The 21,534-nt window shown below is 43.3% G+C and overlaps 1 protein-coding gene across 12 annotated transcripts in view; it reads right to left on the bottom strand.

The window, feature by feature from the left end:
* LOC147009423 (uncharacterized) overlaps positions 1-21,534 on the bottom strand; it is a 62,545-nt gene that overhangs the window by 27,896 nt on the left and 13,115 nt on the right. For 6 of the 12 annotated variants that reach the window (XR_015052821.1, XR_015052823.1, XR_015052824.1 and 3 more), the window contains exons 3-6: positions 15,600-15,794; positions 15,071-15,262; positions 12,937-13,047; positions 1,755-1,996 (exon numbers count right to left, since the gene is read on the bottom strand). Coding sequence is in view for 6 of the 12 variants with exons in the window: in XM_085861722.1 (XP_085717848.1) it covers positions 1,755-1,996; positions 12,937-13,047; positions 15,071-15,262; positions 15,600-15,794 (740 nt within the window). In the remaining 6 variants the exon portion in view is untranslated. Of the gene's footprint in view, positions 1-221; positions 1,997-12,936; positions 13,048-15,070; positions 15,263-15,599; positions 15,795-21,534 lie in introns of those variants that run through there. The other 6 variants (XR_015052820.1, XR_015052819.1, XM_085861720.1 and 3 more) reach the window with 3 other exon arrangements.

Below are 21,534 nucleotides of genomic sequence, written 5' to 3'. Positions count from 1 at the left end.
CTTCATCCCCATGCCTCTCATTCAGGATGATTTCAGGGTGGATGACCCACACCCATTGTTTGTCCAAGTATGCCTCGATCTTGGACTTAACTCTGCTGTTAGTGTTTCCCCCTCTCTCAACTGGTCCTTTTTGTCCTGCTGTATTCTGATCCAAAGACTGTACTTATACGAGCTCTTCCACGAGCCTCGACGACAGATAAAAAAAACAAAACAAAAAAGCGTTTCCTGGGCTCACATGATTTAATGAAGGTTTTTCACAAAACTTGCATTTGCATGAACATTCTCTATTTCTCTTTGTTTGTCATCTCCTTGATCTACATTGTGAATTTTCACGTGCTTTTTCAGGTGAGATTACCGATTAAAAGATTCTCCACAAACGGTGCATTTTTATGGTCATTGTGTATTGTCTTGTATGTTCTATGGTCGGATGACTTATGACAAGATTTTCCACAAATGGAATATTTGTACGGGTGTTCACCATCGTGAATTCTCATGTGCGTTTTAAGGGTGGATGACTGAATATAAGATTTTCCACAACTTGTGCATTTGTGTGGGCGCACACCACTGTGAATTGCCAGGTGTGTTTTCAGGGTGGCTGATCGATTAAAAGGTTTTCCACAAACTGTGCACTTATATGGGCGTTCATCATTGTGAATTCTCATGTGTGATTTTAGGTAACATGACTGATTAAAAGATTTTCCACAAACTGTGCATTTGTACGGGAAGTCACCATTGTGAATCATCACGTGTCGTTTCAGGATGGATGACTGAATAAAAGATTTTCCACAAACTGTGCATTTGTATGGGCGTTCATCATTATGAATTATCATGTGCGTTTTCATGTTGGATGACCGATTAAAAGATTTTCTACAAATTGTGCACTGAAATGGGCGTTCTCCACTATGAATTCTCACATGTGATTTTAGGTGAGTTGACTGATTGAAAGATTTTCCACAAACTGTGCATTTGTATGGGCGTTCTCCATTATGAATTATCATGTGCGTTTTCAGGGTGGATGACCGATTAAAAGAATTTCCACAAACTGTGCATTTGTACGGTCGTTCTCCACTGTGAATTATCATGTGCGTTTTAAGAGTGGATGACCGATTAAAAGATTTTCCACAAACTGTACATTTGTGTGGGCATTCTCCATTGTGAATTTTCACGTGTGATTTTAGGTGAGTTGACTGATTAAAAGATCTTCCACAAACTGTACATTTGTATGGGCGTTCACCATTATGTATTCTCACATGTGATTTCAGGTTGGATGACCGATTGAAAGATTTTCCACAACTCCTGCATTTGTAAGGGCGTTCTCCACTGTGAATTCTCATGTGTGTTTTAAGGTCGGATGACCAATTAAAAGACTTTCCACAACTTGTACATTTGTATGGGCGCTCACCATTGTGACTTCTCAGGTGAATTTTAAAGCTGGATGAATGAATAAAGGATTTTTCACAAGTTGTACATTTGTATGGGCGTTCTCCATTGTGAATTCTCATGTGTATTTTCAGAGTGGATGACCGATTAAAAGATTTTCGACAAACTGTGCATTTGTATGGGCGTTCTCCATTGTGAATTATCACATGTGACTTTAGGGTGAATGAATGAATAAAAGTTTTTTCACAAACTGTGCATTTGTGTGGGCGTTCTCCATTGTGAATTTTCATGTGTGAATTAAGGGTGGATGACTGATTAAAAGATTTTCCACAAACTGTGCATTTGTATGGGCGTTCTCCACTGTGAATTCTCACATGCGTTTTAAGGTGGGATAACTGATTGAATGATTTTCCACAAGTTTTGCATGTGTATTCATGCTCAGTTTTCTTTCTTTTGTGAGACTTCTGAAAATTATTCTCTGCAAACAGTTCATTATTCAGTTTGGCCTGTTCGTAAAACATCCTCTTGTTTGTTTCAGTTGGCAACTCCTGCAGGCGCGTGTCTGAGCCTTTCATAAAAGTCAGTGCAGTCTTCGTTGTCGATTCAATGGATCCACCTGTAAATACAACATCACATGACCTGTAAAAAAGAAGAAAAGAAAAAAAAGCAAATTCTGCACAACACTCGTCATATCATTCTGACAAACGTACGCAAATATGTACATATTGTTGCGGGGGTGGCGGCCAAGGTTAACCCCCCCATCCCAAATTATGGTGACGGGCGGTTAACGCCGCCAGTCCGTGGATGGTCATGTTTCTCCCTTTGAGGCCTACAGCTGAAACTCTTGGAGATTAATGCGCGCACGCGGCAATAGTGAGCAATGGCAGAGGGACTGAGGAGCACAACACAGTAATGGATGCACAGGGGAGGGTTATACTTGAATCCCACTACAAATACATGGATACAGTTACTTAAAATGGACACATTTAATGAAAATATACAAATACTTATAAAGGACAATAACATAAAGTCGAGATGCCTCTACACTCAGACTCAAATACAGACAAAGGGAAACAAAATAAAAGAAAATAAAATCCCTCCTTTTATTATTATGCTGAGCTTGGCCCAGAGATGGTCATTATGGAACTTGGAATCAAGGCGCATCCATCAGGACGTGCAGACGCGCAAAATGATGCCATGTCGCTTCTCTCGTAGCAGGGCAAATGTACGCCAAGCAATCTGCGAGCGGCATTCAAAACCAAGGCTCAGAGACTCCGTGCAGCCGCCCCGCATGTCGATCATCCTCACCGACCCGCCACCCATCGTACACGAAGCTTGGGGTCCATTTCTCATGACTCAGCCAAGAGCCAAAGGCCAGCGTCTTGCTTCATCACGCAAGTTAACTCACTTCAACATGAATACAAGAATCGTGCCGTCTAGTTCATGCGTCGAAGCAAAGCCAGCCGTAAAGCCCTGTTCTTGCAGGCCATCTCCTAACTTCGTTCTTTCTTGACCACGTGTGTTCCTTCCCTCAATTCAACTCTGCCTCATGTGTGCGCTCATGCTGAAATCCACTCTCCTCTCGACGTCACACCTAACCACCGCTTCCTCCTCCGGGGTGTGGCCTGCTCACACAAAACCCGGTAAGGCAGGGCCTCTGTCCACTCCGCACACCTGGCTAGCCTCTGACGTCACGCCCATCGATCATCAGCTTCGGGGGCATGACTTCACCCGCTGTCACCCATGGAGGCGGGACTTCTGCCTGCTCGGCACGTTTGCCTGTATTTGTAATAAATGTGTTTGTAATATGTATTTGTAATAAATAAATATTTGTGTAATAAATGTGCTTGTTTTAGGGATGTGTTTCCCCACCGTTATTGCCGATCTTGAAATGTAAAAACATAGGGAAAAGTCACAAGGGGACAATCTTAAACCCTAGCTAATTAACACGACACCACCCCCTGTGTGGTGACACGTAATACTTGAGCTCACAGTTTCCTTACTTAATTGCATCGAGATGTTTCCTATATGTCCACGGACCAAACAACTCTATTCATTCCTAAATTCCCAATTAAATTCCTCCATCTACTCCCACAACCATAACAATATGCATTTGTTCTTTTGCAGAAAAGTATAAAAATATTATTGATGAAAATATACAGTACTGTGCAAAAGTTTGGGTTTTCCCCACGACTTTCATCGTTTACAGTAAATCATCAGTGATAAATCATATGACTGTAAATTGACAGCTTTTACAAACGAATGTGAAACAAATTGCAAAGGTCAACTAGAGAGTTCAAAGAACACGATATCCCACGCAGTGTTTAAGTTTATACTTCAATTTTAATAAAATAATGATTTTGAGGATTGTTCAAAAAATATGGAGGCTCAGTGCGATTGAAGTAATCTTATGGACCACTCTTATAGACCACATGTCCAAGTTATGCAAAACCGGAGGTTCTTGAAAGTATTAAGAAGGTTATTTGTGTTGCACAGTGTTCATGTATACAATTCAATTTAAATAAAACAAGTAAAAACATGACATAAATGTCATAGCCCTGGTTGTTTTCTTAATTTTCCTGTGTGGAGTTAAAGCGATAGCACATATTTGTGTACAACTAAAATGGCCGCCAGTGTTCCAGTCGACCATCTTTGAGATCATAAAATAAAGTGAGGGGCACGTGTTTGCCATCATGTAATGTGCTCGTGCCAAGTTTGAACAAAATCGGACCTTGCATGTCTGCGAAATGGTTGGGGAGACATTTAAGTAACAAAATGACCACCAGTTGGCCATCTTGGATCTAATCTTGAAAAAAACAATGACATGCATATGTAAGCCATCATTCCTTATCTGGGTGCCAAGTTTGAACATCGGCAAATGCATGTCCGAGCAATGGTTGAGGACGTTTGACGCCGGGTTTTTTTTTACAACTAAAATGCCTGCCAGTTGACCGTGTTGGAACTGCTGTCGAAAAAAAATGGCAATTCATATGTATACCCTCGTGTGTTGGCTTTGTGCAAAGTACGAATTAAAATGGGTCCGCACATGGCCGAGATATGGTTGCGGACGAACACATACACACACGGACAAGAAAATTGAGACAAAATCCATAAGCCCCATTTTCAGGCGAAGTCCAACAAGGGCGAATAAAGATTGTAAAAGCCGCATAAATAAATTACAGGTTTTACTGGCGTTTTACCAAGTGTCCATAACATCACCCTATCTAACACATAATATTGTTACGGCTGTGGAAATTCGCAGAGCACCATATAGGTCCTTAGATCAGTTATGCCGATAAGTCTGTGTTCAGATAGATTTCCCCACCGTTGTCAAAAGGGATTTATTCGTGTCACCCGGACTGTGATCTTTGAGATAGCGTTTTTCTTTTACTATCGTTATTTTGGACCAACCACAATGCCAACCAACAACCACCTTCTCCACCACGCCGCCCATCAACCACCTTCTCCACCATGCCAACTACCAACCACCTTCTCCACCACCCAACCACCAACCACCTTCTCCACCACGCCAACCATCAACCACCCTCTCCACAACCGCCTTCACAACAACGACATCTCCTCACCATCTCCTAAACCACATCTCCCCCGATAAATCAACACGAACAACGTCGCCTCACCTTCATTTCCGTAACGACGCCATCTTGGTGCCAGCCACGGCGAGTCCACATCGCTGCAGGCAGCGTGGGGGTTTCCTCGCCGCGCAAGTCGGTGATTTCGCGCACGTCCGCTCGCCGCGCAGGGTCGCTGTCTTTGCGCACGTCCGCTCTGTGCAAGCTTCGCCTCGGACTTCGGATCAAGAGAGCGAGAGGGGCGGAGCCAGTCGGGGTCAGAGGTGAGAGTACGGAGATCAGATCTCGTCTCTCGGGCCCTATAAAAGGGCGAGCGGAACGCCAAGCGCGGTCAGTCTGTGGAGTGTCTGTCGGGGTTCGGAGTGCCTGGAACCTGAAGCCTGCAGTCGGTGGAGAAGCTGAGGAGAGCGGAGGAGACGCGAGATGGGAGCACGGCCAAGCCTGCTGTGCCGCGCGGAGCTGCGTGTTCGTGTGCGGGACGTGGAGAGAGCTCGCAAACCAGCACCGAACGGTCTGAGGTGATCGGGCTTGGGAACAGTCCGAGCATCGCTGAGGGATGGACGGGTTCTTAAAGAGAGCATCAATTCTGAAAGAGCAAAGACCCGTTCGTTCCTCTCAGGCGTTGCCGGCTGGGGCCCGAATCACCAGGCTGCGGCCGAGCCGCGGTTATGCTCGCTGCCGTGGGGACGGAATGTCGCGGGTCACCCCAGCGAGGTGAAGGTAACCTGAGCGGCTTCTTTGAGCTCCTTCGGTCCTCAAAGCTCCACGTCATAAAGACCCCGAGAGGTCCAGTCTACCCCCTTGTCTTTGAGGGGGTTTTTCCTTGCTTTTCTTTGTGCGAGAGATGTGGCGCCAAGTCCGATAAGTAGAACTGATAAGTGTGTAAAGAATAGACAGTCGTAGTTCCTTTGCATTGTTTTTGTTGGCTGTATAATTGCATATGTGCATGCTTGAATACGTGCTTTTCTTGCATGAATACCTGACTGCATACGTGTGTAATAAATGTGCTTGTTTAAATGTACCCTGTTCGTTGCGTCTTTTCCCTAATTGAACTGCCATCTTGTACTCGGAATACACTTGTTTTTTAAATAGCCGGTAAAGCGATCGGGTCCAACGGGGGTCGCAATAACACCCCGCTCGGTTATCCCAAACGGAGCGAGCTGCATTAAGCGGCTCGTGTCCCAGCGGCCCCGTTGAGGTACAATCTCTCGGTAATCTACCCGCGCGATTAATTAGTTATATCGACAATTCGACGACTGACCCTGTAGCGTGGGTAGAGTATGGACAAGGTTGTGGTGTGGTTAAAAACACACCCGTCGCTGGTTTTTGGAGTTGATCCGGAAAGCCATGACTGGATTGTCTGTTCGGTGGGCGAGACGGCCGCCATTGGCTAAACGCGGTCGTTCGCACGCCGGCGGGCAGAAATTCGTAACAATATTATCAAACGGAAGACCAAGAAGGAACCCCAAGAAGAAAAGAGCAAAGATGGAGTCATCAAGCGGAAACTGGATAGGATTTGGGTTTCAGCTGCCACTCCACAACCCTCAAACCCATCCAGGCGCAGCCAAGTCGGCCTTTCAGAAAATATGTCCTTACAGAAAATGTCCTTACAAAAAAGGTGTCCTTACAAAAAGGATGTCCTTTATGACATCTTAAAAAACAGTAAGTTTCCTGTTTGGAATGATTTTCAATCTTGTTTGACTGCAAGGCAGGCAGAGTAAAAATCGCCCTCCTCATTGCACATGTGCGATCGGATGAATTCAAAGCCGAAGTACCTCCATGAAAATGAAAGACTTGTCTTCATATTCATGTTCCGATTGATATTCAAAATACAACATTTGATTTTAATAACCTGTTCCTCGATCATAAACTGAAAAGACAAATGGACGGACAGAAACCAATTGCGAAATCCCGCATTTTGCTTCATGTGCGTTGGGTAATCACTACAAAGAGAAATCACATTGTAGTCCCTCGTCAGGACTCATTTTGGCCAGGAAAAGGGTATTAAAAGGTCTGACTGAAGTTCGAAAGGTTTGTAAAAGGTCTAAAGGACCAAATAGGGTATAATGGTCTGAATGGTCTGAAAGGGTTTAAAGTATTGACAGAGTCCTCAAAATTATTTGGGATCTGAAGGGTATAAAGGGGTCAAAAGGTATTGAAGCATCTTTATCTCTTTGCTGATGACTCCACCCTCTGCCGTACCATCTGTCATCCCTCAGATCGGCAAGCTGCAGCCTCTTCACTCTCTGCAGATCTGGATAAAATCACAAACTGGTCCAACACATAGAACACATCTTTCAATCCTGACAAATCTCACACTCTCACAATGTCTCTCCGAAAGAACCGTTTGGAACCCCCCCTCCCCCCCCCGACTTTCTCTACAATCCTTTGGAAGAAGTCCTTTCATTCAAGCTTCTGGGTCTCACTATCTGCCATGATATCACAACTAATTGGTCCATCAGCGAAGCGACTGGTAGGCTCTGCTCGTAGAATATAGAAGAGATGGATATATGGAATATGCATGAAACTCACAGAGTAAAACAGCAGAAAAATATTGAGAGAAAGACAGTCCCCCTGAAACAAGTGTTTGGACCCTTAACTTTCTGACACTCCAAAGGGGCCAGGCCACACTGGGGTCATGACTCTCCAGTGTTCCTCTGCTGTTTTGCACTTTTTGGCTCAGAAACAGGATTGAATCCAACACCACAAAGTTGGAGGAAACTCATTCATAATCTACAAATTCATCTCATTCCTTTTCATCCAAACCAAACATGATGTGATGTGATGATGATTTCTCAGCAATTATTCCTATTTCTTGGCATAATCTATTCATCTTGCTCAAATTCATCCCCAAAGCTTGCAAAAGGCTACAATGATGCTGCTATAAAGTCCCTTTCACTGATATTCACAGCATGAACCATTTTGAAGCTTTTTTCAATTCCTGAACTAGGTGTACATACAGTACTTGTATATCTTGTATTCATGCTGCTCATCTATCCTAGACTAGTATGGTACTGTCAGTTCAATCAAAAAGGACGTTTTGCAGGTGCAGAACAGCACTATGTCTTGGCACTTCCCTGATGTACGAATTGCATCTGTGTACATTCTGAAATCTTAAAAGTCTGCTACCACTTCCCAAATTAGTGTAGTAGATAGTAGAAAAATCGTGCAAATTATGATACAAGCATCAAATTTGGCATTTTTGTTCTGCATGGCTTTCTGATCAAATCTGCCTGATTGGCCATTTGAAAATCCAAATTTTGAAAAATCTGAAGAAAAAAAAAAACTTCCAAAAAATTTGAAGTCACAGCTGGCTGAAATTCTTGAAGCACAAGTGAACATCTCAGACAGAGAACCAAGGGGAGATGCAGTCATCATTGATGGCTCAGCACTTATCAATGCCCTACCTCCATGCACTTCAAAGATATTTGATGACTATGCTAAAGAAGACATCATCCCAAAGGTGGAATCCTATGGTGCCAGGTACGAGAGGGTGGACGTAGTGTTTGATGTGTACAAGAAGTCAAGTCTAAAGTCTGAAGCAAGGTCAAAAAGGGGGCAAGCAATCAGAAGAAGAGTGACAGGAACCAGTAAGACCCTAAGTAACTGGAGAAGCTTTCTTCGAGATGACAGCAACAAGACTAAGCTGTTTCACTTCCTTGCGGAAAAGATGTGTGAAGCACAGACAGTCACAGAAAACAATCACAGTCATTGTCACAAAAGGAGAAGATGCCATTAGCAACACAAGGAAGTCACTGGATGCTGTGTCTCCATGTTGTCATGAAGAAGCTGACACTCAAATATTTGTACACGCCAGGGATGCAACGACGGATGGTAGCAAGTCCATTATCATGAAGGCAATGACACGGACGTACGAGTCATAGCAATATCTGTCCTGCCATCCTTACAGGAACTAGGTCTTGAGAACGTGTGGATTGTCTTTGGCCAAGGAACCAAGGCGCGATGGATTCCAGTCCATGAGGTAGTTTCTGCAATAGGGCCTGAGAAAGCTAGAGGGATCCCATACTTTCATGCGTTCACTGGATGTGACGTCGTGTCTGCCTTCTGCGGTAAAGGGAAGAAAACTGCATGGCAGACTTGGAACGTCTTTGATGATGTTTCTGAAACATTCACCAATCTCAGCCAGCATCCAACATTGATTCGTGATCTTGATTTTTTTGAAGTTTTTTTTAATTTTTTTTTAATTTTTCAAAATTTGGATTTTTAAATGGCCAATCAGGCAGATTTGATTAGAATCCCCTGGAGAACAAATGTGCCAAATTTGATGCTTGTATCATCATTTGCACGATTCCTCTCAAAAATTGCTGTTATCTGCCCCACTAAATCCTGTGCATAGTCGAAGAGATCTAATAATAGATAAGTGGGGTAATGCACTTCCTCGTTATACTTTGGTGCTCAGGATATTTCTTCCCAGATCCTCTAATGAATGCTGTTGTAACACAAATACTTTGGAGTATCTTCTTGAGTACCCTGTTGTGATACCATGTATATCTTCCCCTTGCAAAGGACACTTTACTTCATGACAAAATAATCCAGCATGTCTACCCATGCATAGAGGACATTCATCCTTATCTATCTTGGACCATTGCAAGAAATTTACATGAGATAGGAGCAGATCGTAAGCAGCTCTAATAATATACCAGTCTCGTTGGAGCCATACGCCAGATATCACTCCAAGAAAGAGATCTTTGAAATGCATCGTCCCAAGCTGTCCATTGGCCTGGCTGAGCCAGCTGCACAGCTTTCTGGATTTGTAAATTATCCTCTTCATTTTTGATCTCTTGGATGACCATATGCTATTTTTCTCTTTTTTTTTAATTCACCTTTGACTTCAGCCGAGTATTGACTTCACCAAATCCAAATCCTTTTGTACCGGTCTGTGTGTGGCCAATCACTTCTTTCAATTGCAGCAATTGCTTCACTGCTTCCTTAACCTTCCATTTACGACCTGTTTTAAAATTTGGTTCCGCACTGCAAACTTTCTCATCCTTTGACTCTTTATGCACCATCAGCAGGTGAGCCTTCCTGTTTTATACTCTTCCACCAAGGATTTGAATGGTAATACCATCTTAAAATGGTTGCAGAACAAGGCCATCTCCCAACATACCAGGTTGTCCAAACATATTCCTCATCCACTTGATCATCATCCCCTCAACGGATGACTGTGCTTGTGCTTATGTCATAGATCAGAAGCAGCCACAGAAGCTTTGGTAACAGCATAAACTGCACACACACCACACCTTAAATTTATCTGATAATACACGTTCATAAAGAGCGATAAGATGCTCTCCTACTGCCACAACAAATTAATCTCTCCTACGATATTTCACAGTTGAATCATATGAACGGCCCAATCTCTTAACTGGCCGCTCTAAGACTGTTGGGAATTTCTGGCCAGCTATTGTAAAATGCACTTCCTCATTGACTTTCCCTTTCTTTATTGAGAGGCATCTGGATTTCTTCGGTTTGAACTTCATGTGACATCAATTAAGGCCCTGTCACACGACGTTTTAGCCAGCGTATGGCAAGGTATCAAAATGTATGTAAAACGCTGGCGTACGCTGAACTATCGATGTTTTTTTTTCCAGTTTTGGACGTATTCATCACGAGTTGGACGTATGCATAACGTATTAGTAACGTACACAGAATGTTTCGATAACATATAGACAACTTATATCAACAAATGCTGAGCGCGTTGTCGGCGTTCACAACCTATGCCCAACGATAGTCTAACTTATGCGTAGCGCGCAGCAGCGTATCGCTGACGATCACGTGGCGTAGCCTATTAAAAGGCTGCGGCTCAACGATTCACATCATAACCGAACGAGACATCGAAGTGTCAAGCCGCTGTCACACCTTGACGTTTTAGCCAGCGTATGCCGACGTATGAAAAATTTTGCCGAATACACTGGCACATGTCGAATACGTTATGGGTAAGTTTTGTATACGTTAAGAGCACGCTGAAGAACACTAAAGCAAGCTGGCATATGTCGTAGTATGCCGAGTACGTCGACAAATTTTCAGCATGTTGAAAATTTTTCGACGTATGCCAGCGTATGACGCACACGTTCCGCATACGCTGGTCATAAGTTGTAGGCACATTACGCGATCGTTGACACACATCGACACACGTTACTTGTAAGTTACTCAGAAGTCGAAACACGTCGAGGTAATGTTTAGAGTACCCGAAACTTATTTCTAACCTATGAGTAACGTGCTTAGAACCTATGAGTAACGTCCTTTGAACCTATGTGTAACGTATCTCGAACGCATATTGACGTATGTAGATGTATTTGACGTTTTCCGGACGACCACAGAACTTACTGAACGTGTTACTAACTTACAGCTACTGTATAATGGCGTATTAGCAGCGTTTAGGGGAATTGGTATATAAAAATGGGGTTCACACAGGAGGAACCTGTGAATGTTCCAGACTCCATGGTTTTTCTATTTTTATTTTTATTTTTTTCTTTGGCATGACAGTGATGTTGACACTTCGATTTCTAGTGCGGTTATGATTTAAATCGTTGAGCGGCAGCCTATTAATTATATTATATTATAACCGCACTAGAAATTGAAGTGTCAACATCATCGTCATGCCGAAGAAAAAAACCCCCCAAAAAACCATGGAGTCTGGAACACTGATGCTAAACGTTACCTCAACATGTTTCGACTTATGAGTAACTTACAAGTAACATGTGTCGACGTGTGTCAACGATCAGGTAACGTGCCTACAACACCTTACTCATAGGTTAGAAATAAGTTTTGGGTATGCTAAACATTACCTCGACGTATTTCGACTTATGAGTAACTTACAAGTAATGTGTGTCGACGTGTGTCAACGATCGCGTAACGCGCCTACAACTTATGGCCAGCGTATGTGGAACGTGTAGGTCATACGCTGGCATACGTCGAAAAATTTCAAGCATGTTAAAATTTGTCGACGAGCTCAGCGTACTACGACGTATGCCAGCGTACTACAACATATGCCAGCGTGCTCTTAACGTATACAAAACTTACCCATAATGTATTCGACGTGTGCCAGCGTTTTAGACAAATTTTTCATCCGTCAGCATACGCTGGCTAAATTGTCAAGGTGTGACAGGGCCTTTAACGAGGCTTTCCAGTCATTGCAACATGTTATTGAGCATCTTCTCTTCCTGATATCAGAACTGTTGTGTCATCCATGAAGGCTTTCAGAGGAGACATCAACAAACCATTGGCTCGAGCTGAACGGCTCTCAGAAGCTTCGACAATCACTTGCATTGCCATAATGAATAAAATCAGAGAAACTGTTAAACCCATTGCTGTTCCAGTCTGAAGCTTAATGGCCGTGTGTGTGTGTGTGTGTGTGTGTGTGTGTGTGTGTGTGTGTGTGTGTGTGTGTGAAGAAAAGGTCATCTCGTAAGGCCAAAAATGGTTAAATTGTACTCTCCCACCAGTGTAATGCTTCAAAGTTCACCACCATCTCATGCCATCTGTTTATTTCCCATCCACAATGCTTTTGAGACACATTAACCAAAACCCACCCAACCCTGTTATTGTTATTATCAGATTACTGGTTCCTACCTCACCTCTCCTCTTCTTCTTCCTTGTATCCAACCATTATCAATTTGTTGCCACTTACTCTTGGTTACCTCACTATTCCACAAGCCAATCATTTTAAAAATGCAAGATAAATCGATAAAAAGTGTGAAATTAGAGCTCAATCAGAAATGACCATCATTCAAATTGAGGATAACAGGATAAAACAATGTATATTACTGTTGGTTAAAATATTTCCCTGAATGGTGAAAGGGATAAAGTATGTTTAAGAAACTGATCTACTATCATCATCATAGCTATTTCTTACAGCAATGAAATCAAAACATTGGGTTTCTTTTTCTTCACACCAGAGTACATCATCAAAATGTCCGAATCAAAATGTGTCGGCATTGACAGAAACCTTCATTAGGATGTCTCTTGAAGAAAGAATCTTCAGAATCATTTGGTTCTGGTAGATCCTGGTGGACATCAATGTCATGCTCGGTTTTCACTTCCACTTTCACAAATAAATCTGTAAAAAGTAACTTTTATTAAATGGAGGCAGTATTGTGTCACATTGCATACTCTTAAAATAGCTAAATAAATATTGTATTAAAATCATCGATTTAAGTTCTTGCCTGAAGAGAGAAAATAAAACATTTCCCCATGGGAATGGTGTTGTGTCAAAGCATTACGATATCAAAACATTACGTTCAGAACAAACTGTCTTGATGTTACAAGATGCTCATCAGACCACAACTTCAGTGGGAATTTCACCACCACCCAAAATCACAACTAACAAAATGGAGAGGGCAAGGAAAATGTAGAGAAACAAGAATAGAGGTTTCTCTCCAACCTGCGTTGATTGGCAAATCACAAACAATTAGAACTATCTGTTTGATTTTTTTTTGTCTTGAAAGTCAACCCTCTTGGAAAACGAAATGTCTGAGTGTGGCAGGTTAACATGTGGACAAATGCAGGGAATGGAATGAAGAGACCAAAGCCAAAACATGTGACTGTATGATGAGGGCAATGGAAAGGATCAAAAGAGAGCAAGTGGAGAAAAGCTCAGGGTTGGGTTTGGAAAAATCATGTGTTGATGAGCAATTGTTGTGAAGGACAAGACTGTCAACTCTATCATGAACATGCTGCTTTTTCTCTCCCAACAATGGATGGAGTCCCTCATTGTGACACATAAGATCAGGGCTATCTCTTGAGTCATATCTTAAGCTTTCTATCCAGTCTGATACACCACCTTGCGATCCAAACTCTCTCCAAAGCCAACTCCAAACCTGGCTTGCTGAAGTCCTCTGCTCTCATCGCAAACACGATCTTCTCAATAGAATCCTTTGGTCTCCTCTCCCTGTCAAGGTTAGAATGCCCCCAAGGCAGTGTGGCAGTGTGCTGGGCCCAGTCCTATTCTTCAAAAACAATCTCGCCGACTCTGGAAAATCCTCTTTGTCTCTTTTCTGTTGACTTCACCCTCTGTGGTGACATCTTTCATTCTTCAGAGAGACAGGAAGCAGCCACTTCACTGTCTTCAGACTTCGATAGAATCACAAGCTGCTCAAACCCTTGGAATATGTCTTTGAATTCTGACAAATCTCACACTCTCACTCTCTCTGTCCAAAAGGACCATCTGGCAAACCCTCCCATCTCCTTTCTTAACAATCCTCATCAGTCACTGAAACTTTTGAGTCTCACTCTCAGCCATGATCTTTCCTGAGGGAAACCACATTTCTGCATTGGCCTCCAAAGGCAGAGTAGGCATCCTCTATTGTGCAAAGTCCTTCCTTAATACTCCTGAACTCTTATCAAGCAATAAGGCCTTCCTCAAAAGCATGATGGAGTAATGCTCTCAACCTATGGGATGGCACCCCTGCCTCATATCATGCTTGGCATCACGCCGTGTAAAACAAGGCCTCAAGGTAAATGGAATCTCCTATTATGAAGCCGAGTCAATGCGCCAATCAAGGTGACATTCCAAACAGGACGGTGGTGTCTCTTTCTTTTCCCGTCTCCTTTTTCGTCTGTTCTTTACATGGTTTGTCCCCACCCCAGGTTCCTGCACTGAATATGTCCACCAGCAACCCTCTTCTGGTGAAACTCCAAATTCCAAAGTCACACCTCCATTCCTCCTGTTTTTACAGCCTGTGCAAACAACTTTCACATTCTCTTCAGTCTCATTCTTCCCGCCAGATCTTCAAGACAGCTGTTCGCCACCATCTCAAATCATTCCACATCCAAACATGATCTTTGCTGGTTGATTTGTTACTTTTCTGTTTCATACCCACTTTCCGCAAACTCTTCTTCTTGTGTTTCATTCAACTTCAATGCAGTTTGTTCACCCTCATGTATCCTTTTCCCCTACCCTTCATCTCACTCTCACTTCTACTCTGCTGTTGTTGTTGTTGTTGTTGTTGTTGTTTCCCCTTTCCATTTCATTCTATTCCATGAGCCTTTCTCAATCTCTCATGTACACAAAAAAAGTACAAAAAACTGGGCATGAAACAAGCACAGATCCCATCAAAAATGATGACGATCATATAACTCACCATTCAGCTGGTCGCTTTGCTCCTCTTCCAGACCAAATGAGTTAACATCCTCAATTTTTATCTGCAGAATCTCAGATCGTTCCAGCTCCTCAACCTTCATTTCACACCCGAGCACAGTCAGCCGTTCCGATTCTGGCTGCACACGACAGGAATCTGGCCAACAGCCAACTTGAGCGTACATGGTGGGTGAACCTTTAAAGAGGCAATAAACATACACTTTTCCTGATGTTTGCTCAATTCTGAGTACCTTGATCCCACACAGTACCTACATGTGAACTACCTCTGTATATGAGATCTTATACTCTGCCCAAATCAGTCACAGCACCTCAAATGTTCACCACACTTCTTCTCACTCTCACTTCTACACTGCTGTTGTTGTTTCCCCTTTTCCATTTTATTCTCTTCCATTGTACTCTCGGTCAGTCATCCATGAGCCTCTATCATACACTGTGTACAAAAAAAGCATAAAAAACCCCAGAGCTAAACAATCACAGATCCCATCAATGATAATGAATATAATACAACTCACCATTCAGATGTTCGCTTTGCTCCTCTTCGGGACCAAAGGAGTTCACATCCTCTATTTTTATCTGTCGAGTCTCAGAATATCCTTCCAACTCCTCAACCTTCATTTCACACCTGAGCACAGTCAGCTGTTCCAATTCCGGCTGCACAAGACAGGAATCCTTCCAACAACCAACTTGGGCATCTGTGGTGGGCGAACCTTTAAAGAAGCAGTGAACATACCACTCTTCATGATGCTTCCTCCACTCTGAGTACCTTGATCCCACACAGTATCAACAGTGCCAACAGAAAGTCCACACCACCTTTGAAAATTTTCACCTTTTTTGCCTTATAGCTTGAAATTAAATTGCATTAAATCAGGCTTTTTCCACCTTTATTTACACATCGTAACCCACAATTCACAAGTGAAAAACAAGTTCTACAAATTTCAGAAAATTAATTAAAAAATACAAAACTCGAATGCAGTAGAATTTGGATAACAAGTGTACGCTTGAATATAAACGCATGTGAAAAATAAGCGCACACGGGCCTCCCTATTTGGTTTCTCCATTAAAAATAAGCACACATAAAAACGTCATTGTTTGGCATTGAAAACTGAACTTTTTGAGTGAAGTGCAAAACGAGACGCTTGGCGCAAACCCAACACAGCATATCACCCAAAGAACACCATCCCTACTGTGAAGCATGGTGGTGGCAGCATCATGTTATGGGGATGTTTCTCTTCAGCAGGGACTGGGGCACTTGTCAGGATAGAATGGAAAATGGATGGAGCAATCCCAGAGGAAAACCTGCTGCCCTCTGCAAGAAAGCTGAAATTGGGACGGAAGTTCATCTTTCAGCATGACAACGACCCGAAGCACACAATCAAAGCTACACTGGAGTGGCAAAGGACAAAAAGTTAAATGTCCTTGAGTGGCCCAGTCAGAGTCCCAACCTTAATCCAATCGAAAATCTGTGGCACGACTTGAAGATTGCTGTCCATCAATGCTCCCAATGCAACTTGACTGAGCTTGAACAGTTTTGTCCAGACGAATGGGCAAATATTGCCCAATCAAGGTGTGCAAAGTTTGTAGAGACCTATCCCAACAGACTCACAGCTGCAATTGCTGTCAAAGGTGCATCCACCAAGTATTAACTCAAGGGGGTGGAAACTTATCAAGGGGGTGGACACATCCCTTCACAATGGTTTAGCGATATTCTAGTTTTGTGTTTTTAATTAATTTTCTGAAATTTGAAGAATGTTTTTCATTTGGAAGTTGTGTGTCACGATGTGGGATAAAGGTGGGAAATAAAATAATAAATAAAATAAAGGTGGGAAAGGTGGGAAAGGTGGGAAATAAAGGTGGGAAAGTCTGATTTAATGCAATTTAATTCCAGGCTGGAAGGCAAAAAAGGTGAAAATTTTGAAAGTCGGTGTAGACCTTCTATAGGCACTGTAATGTATATGTGAACTACCTCTGTACTTGAGATCTTATCCTCTGCCCAAATCAGTGACAGCACCATCAACGTTCACCACACACATACACACACGCTTTGATAGCCTCATAAATAAATTGTACATGTTATAGAGACAATACTGTCATTGTATTCCGTGTTGATGTAAATTTTGATTTGGCCACATATAAAACATATCAACGTTGAGATATTGATATAAAATCTGAGCTTGTTAAGCAATTTTAGAATAAAAACATTCAATCGTGAGAAGGCTTTCCACACAAGTACAGAGGGCATGGATGAAGGAGTATTTATGCTGAGATGTAATCCATGCAGCACATATGCTAATATGTCGACAGTTTTCCCACATCACTGGCTTTCAGGAAATAAATAATGAACCAACTTTGAAGAAAATATGATGTCACCCCAACATTCACCCAGAACATGTCCATGGGAAATCAGTTAAGTTCATCATCCTGGCGAGTAGTACTCGGTCGCCTGTTTCAGAGATTTTAAGAAGGACCATTTCTCTGCATTGCCGACACACTCACTACCCCTCAGATCCCAACACATTTTTCCTGCACCTGTGTAAGAAAGAGCGTTCCTTGTGGTACAACATACATGCAGAAGGTGAAGATGCCACACAAACACAGAAAGAAGACGGCTCAATAGAAATCGTTGAGGATTTCACATACCATGGAAGCTATATCACAAATGGTGGTGAGCTGAGAAAGGAAGTGGTGCACCGCATTGCTTAAGCTGAAAGAGTCTTTGTATGTTTGAAAAAGCCCATATTTCAAAATAGCAATCTGTCTCAAGCAACAAAGCAGGCAGGATATCGTGCTGTGGTCTTAACACTTCTGCTTTATGGTGCCGAGACATGGACCATCAAAGCACAACATGTGAGGCACGTGAAACATTTCCATAATCGTTGCTTTTGGACCATCATCGGAGTGACAAAGTATCAACAGTGTAAGGAACACATCTGCATTGGCTTGACCACCTTGGCCACGTGGGGCCACAGCAGATGCCAAAACAGGTGTTTGGAGAACTGGAGAAGAAGAGGTTTAGCTATCGCACAAAGAACAGATGGTAAGATGGCATTGTGTCTGCTTTACAGGTAATTCAGATCAAAGAGAGATGTTTTGCGCTTTCACAGGAAAGTAATGTTGTTGTGGGGCCAGGTCTCGGTGGCGAGCACGACCGCTAGAGGGAGCAGTAGAGCCGGCTCCACCAAACACACCGGAATTTAGGTGGTGACCCTCGGATAAGTCCGAAAGGCACGAGTCCCTTACAGGACCATGAATCGCCAATAATTCGACCGCGTGAGGTGGGGTTAATTGCCAAACTTCAATATACCTAAGTACCCGCGCGGCAAAGCTACCAGGGAATTCACACCCTCGACGGACCTCGGGCGGGACGAGCAGTTACCGTGCCCGAACTGTGTGTAACCCGAGCGGATGGTTACCGAGGCCCGTCGGTCCAAATGAACAATTTACTGCTTTGCTATTTCGCAACACGCACCGTGCAAAGCCAATAAAAGAAATGACAGGGAACGAGCTGGGACATTCAGCAATAGGGAATTTATTTACAATAATTGGGGAAGGAGGGGAGCACGTAAGGGCAGAGTTATCCAAATAAAGAAGGGTATCAAATATACAAGCAATTCCTTAAACAATTCTACTTAGAGACAGGGCCCACGGACACACACAAATACCCCAGAAAGAGATGGACCTCGAGGTCTTTATTGCCCCTTTAGCTCGGGAGGCAAGAGGAGCTGAGGGAAGAGAACATGGCTGGTTACCTAGCAGCGTTTGTGCGGCTGGACGACCACACCTTCCCGGAGCACCAGGCGCCAAAGAACGGACCAGGGCAGCCGAACCCAGAGGAGGCGAGACGAGGTGATCTCCCATGATGAGATGGTCGACCGCTTGTTTTAATGCGCCAGACGAGACACCTCGGATGCGCGGGATGCAGTCAGCAGCAGACCCACGCAGAAGAGAGGTCGAGCAGACGGGACGCAATCATCAATCAATTCCGTCGTTTTTTCAGTGCGGGTCCGCCCCCCCCCCCCCCATTGCCTGCTCCCATTGGGTGGACGGCGTGTCGTGGCACCACCTTCTTGAGAAACGCTTCTTGACCATATTTGGTGTGAAATCCACACCGTCTGGGGCATGGAATTCCACCCACGCACACGCCCGCATGCTGGCGAGCACGTGAAGAGCGCAGACAATGCCGCGAGCATGGGGTTGTTGTTGTTGGGGTAAAAATCCTATCTATAAAATAACTCCGCAGTGCACGTACACTTAATTCCGGTTAGACATAGGGGAAAGGGAGCTATCTATCCACATTTACCTAACGAAATAACTGAGCTACGGGGACCTGAATGTTGAGTGCTCATGGCTGCCAGATTTGTAACACTATGGCTTCAATCATACACTGGCAGAATTAAAACAGTGGAACAGCATCATCGCCAAAATGAGTGAATCATAGCTAACAATGCGGCTGGAAATGTTAACCATCCCTGCTCCTGTGCCAGATCTTTTCGCCACAAAGGAGACCTTATAAGGCAAAGCTGTTGTTGTGACAGCATCCACACAGCAACCTAGCCATCTCTCTCACTTTCTCGAGGGCATTTACTCCTTTGCGGCCAAAAGATCTGACATCCCTTCACAATGGGCAAAGTTCAAGTTCAAATCCAGAAACTCAGATTCCAACACCAACGCGACACAAACCCAAACACCCCAAGATACCCCTGTGCATCAAGACCTATTGTGTATGGAAGTACTTTCTTGTCTGTGGGTGCCACTGCGATAAATTGGGCAACAAATTAGGGAAAGGGCAGAGGGTGCAAAAACAGGGAAGAGGTAGACGCCAGAGAACCACCGACCAGTCTGTGATGGAAAAATTATAGGCACATCGATACAGCTTCATTGCAGGAGATCCCAATGAACTGGAAGGCCTTCGTTTCCATGACGTCAAGCTGAGCAAGATGTGAGGCAGGGGAGACAGCCCAGAGAGGAGAGCAGTACTCCAACAACCTGCCAATGAACACCTTGTAAGTGCATAAGAGTTCAGGTGTGCCAAGGAAGGACTTTGTACGACAGAGGATTGCGATTCAGCGGTTGGCTTTGGAGGCCAACTTCAAAGTGTGGTTTCCCAAGAAAGATCCTGACTGATAGTGAGACCCAGCAGTTTGAGTGAAAGAACTTGTTCAAGAAGATTGTTAAGAAAGTAAAAGGGGGAGTGAGGGAGACGGTTTTCCACACAGTACTTTTGTAGAAAGAGAGAGAGCGAGAGAGAGATAAATAGAGGAAGATTTGTCAGGATTGAAGGACATATTCTGTATGTTTGACAAGCTTGTGATTTGTTCAAATAGAATTGATGAGACATGATGTCCCTTTAGCAAACCCATTACGGCTGTGTTAAATTAATGACTCAGTGGTTCTTCATCTCCTCCTTCAGCAGTCTCCCATATCTTCCCTCTGGAGCAGAAAAGTCAACGTTCTCCAATGCTTCCCACAAGCTCCTATCCAAGAATAATTAAGGAGACCAGTTGGCAGTTTGAAAGAGTGTCCTCTGTTTATTGGAGCATTGCGCTGGTGATAAAGTTCACTTTGTCACATTTATTGAGCTTCTTAAAGGTCTCCATCATGTCTACACATACAGGTGCAACTTGATAGACTATAGTTGAAAGATTGTTTCACCAAGTCCGTCATTATAAACGAGGCCTTCCCGGGATGTGGACAAGTCTTGAAGTTCTCCATCCTTTGTATTTTATCCACAGAATCAACATATAATATGGAATAGGCAAAGCCAAGAAGCGAACGTAGAATTCTTCTTGCATTTGATGCTGCAATTTCCAGTTACTTCAGCCTGGATTCGGGATCAGCGATCAAATAATGTAAATCACGATTAAAAATTATTTTTTGATGATGCGGGAGATATCTTTATTACAAAATTAGGTAGATTTAAAACTGCTGGAGTATTTACTCTCTGGTTTTGTTGTTAATTTTTTTAGTCATAAAGGTGTGATTGGGTATACTATGGATCAAATTAATTATTTGTGCATTTCTATAACCATGATAACACTACTGCATATTACCTCAACATTACCTTCACAATGACAACTACACCGCCTAGAACAGGATCTCATCTGAAAAAAAAATATATTACCTCAACATATCCTTCACAACAACAACTATACCGCCTAGAACAGGATCTCATCTGAAAAAAAAAATTCCTCAACATTACCTTCACAACGACAACGACCCCGCCGAGAACAGAATCTCATCTATCAATAATTCCAGCAATCTGTGTGTGTGTGTGTGTGTGTGTGTGTGTGTGTGTGTGTGTGTGTGTGTGTGTGTGTGTGTGTGTGTGTCTGTCTGTCTGTCTGCGACCACCGTTTCTCGACAACCGCTGGTCCGATCTGATTGAAACTTCCCAGGAATATTGCCGTGGCCCCGCAGATGTGCCTTTTCGAGGTTTGATGTCAATCGGAC

The sequence above is a fragment of the Eptatretus burgeri genome, chromosome 17 (assembly GCF_056783735.1).
Source record: "Eptatretus burgeri isolate ZD-2024b chromosome 17, Ebu_testis_v1, whole genome shotgun sequence".
NCBI lineage: Eukaryota > Metazoa > Chordata > Myxini > Myxiniformes > Myxinidae > Eptatretus > Eptatretus burgeri.
The sequence above is the reverse complement of the archived record's forward strand: the minus strand, read 5'-3'. Positions and strand labels throughout refer to the sequence as shown.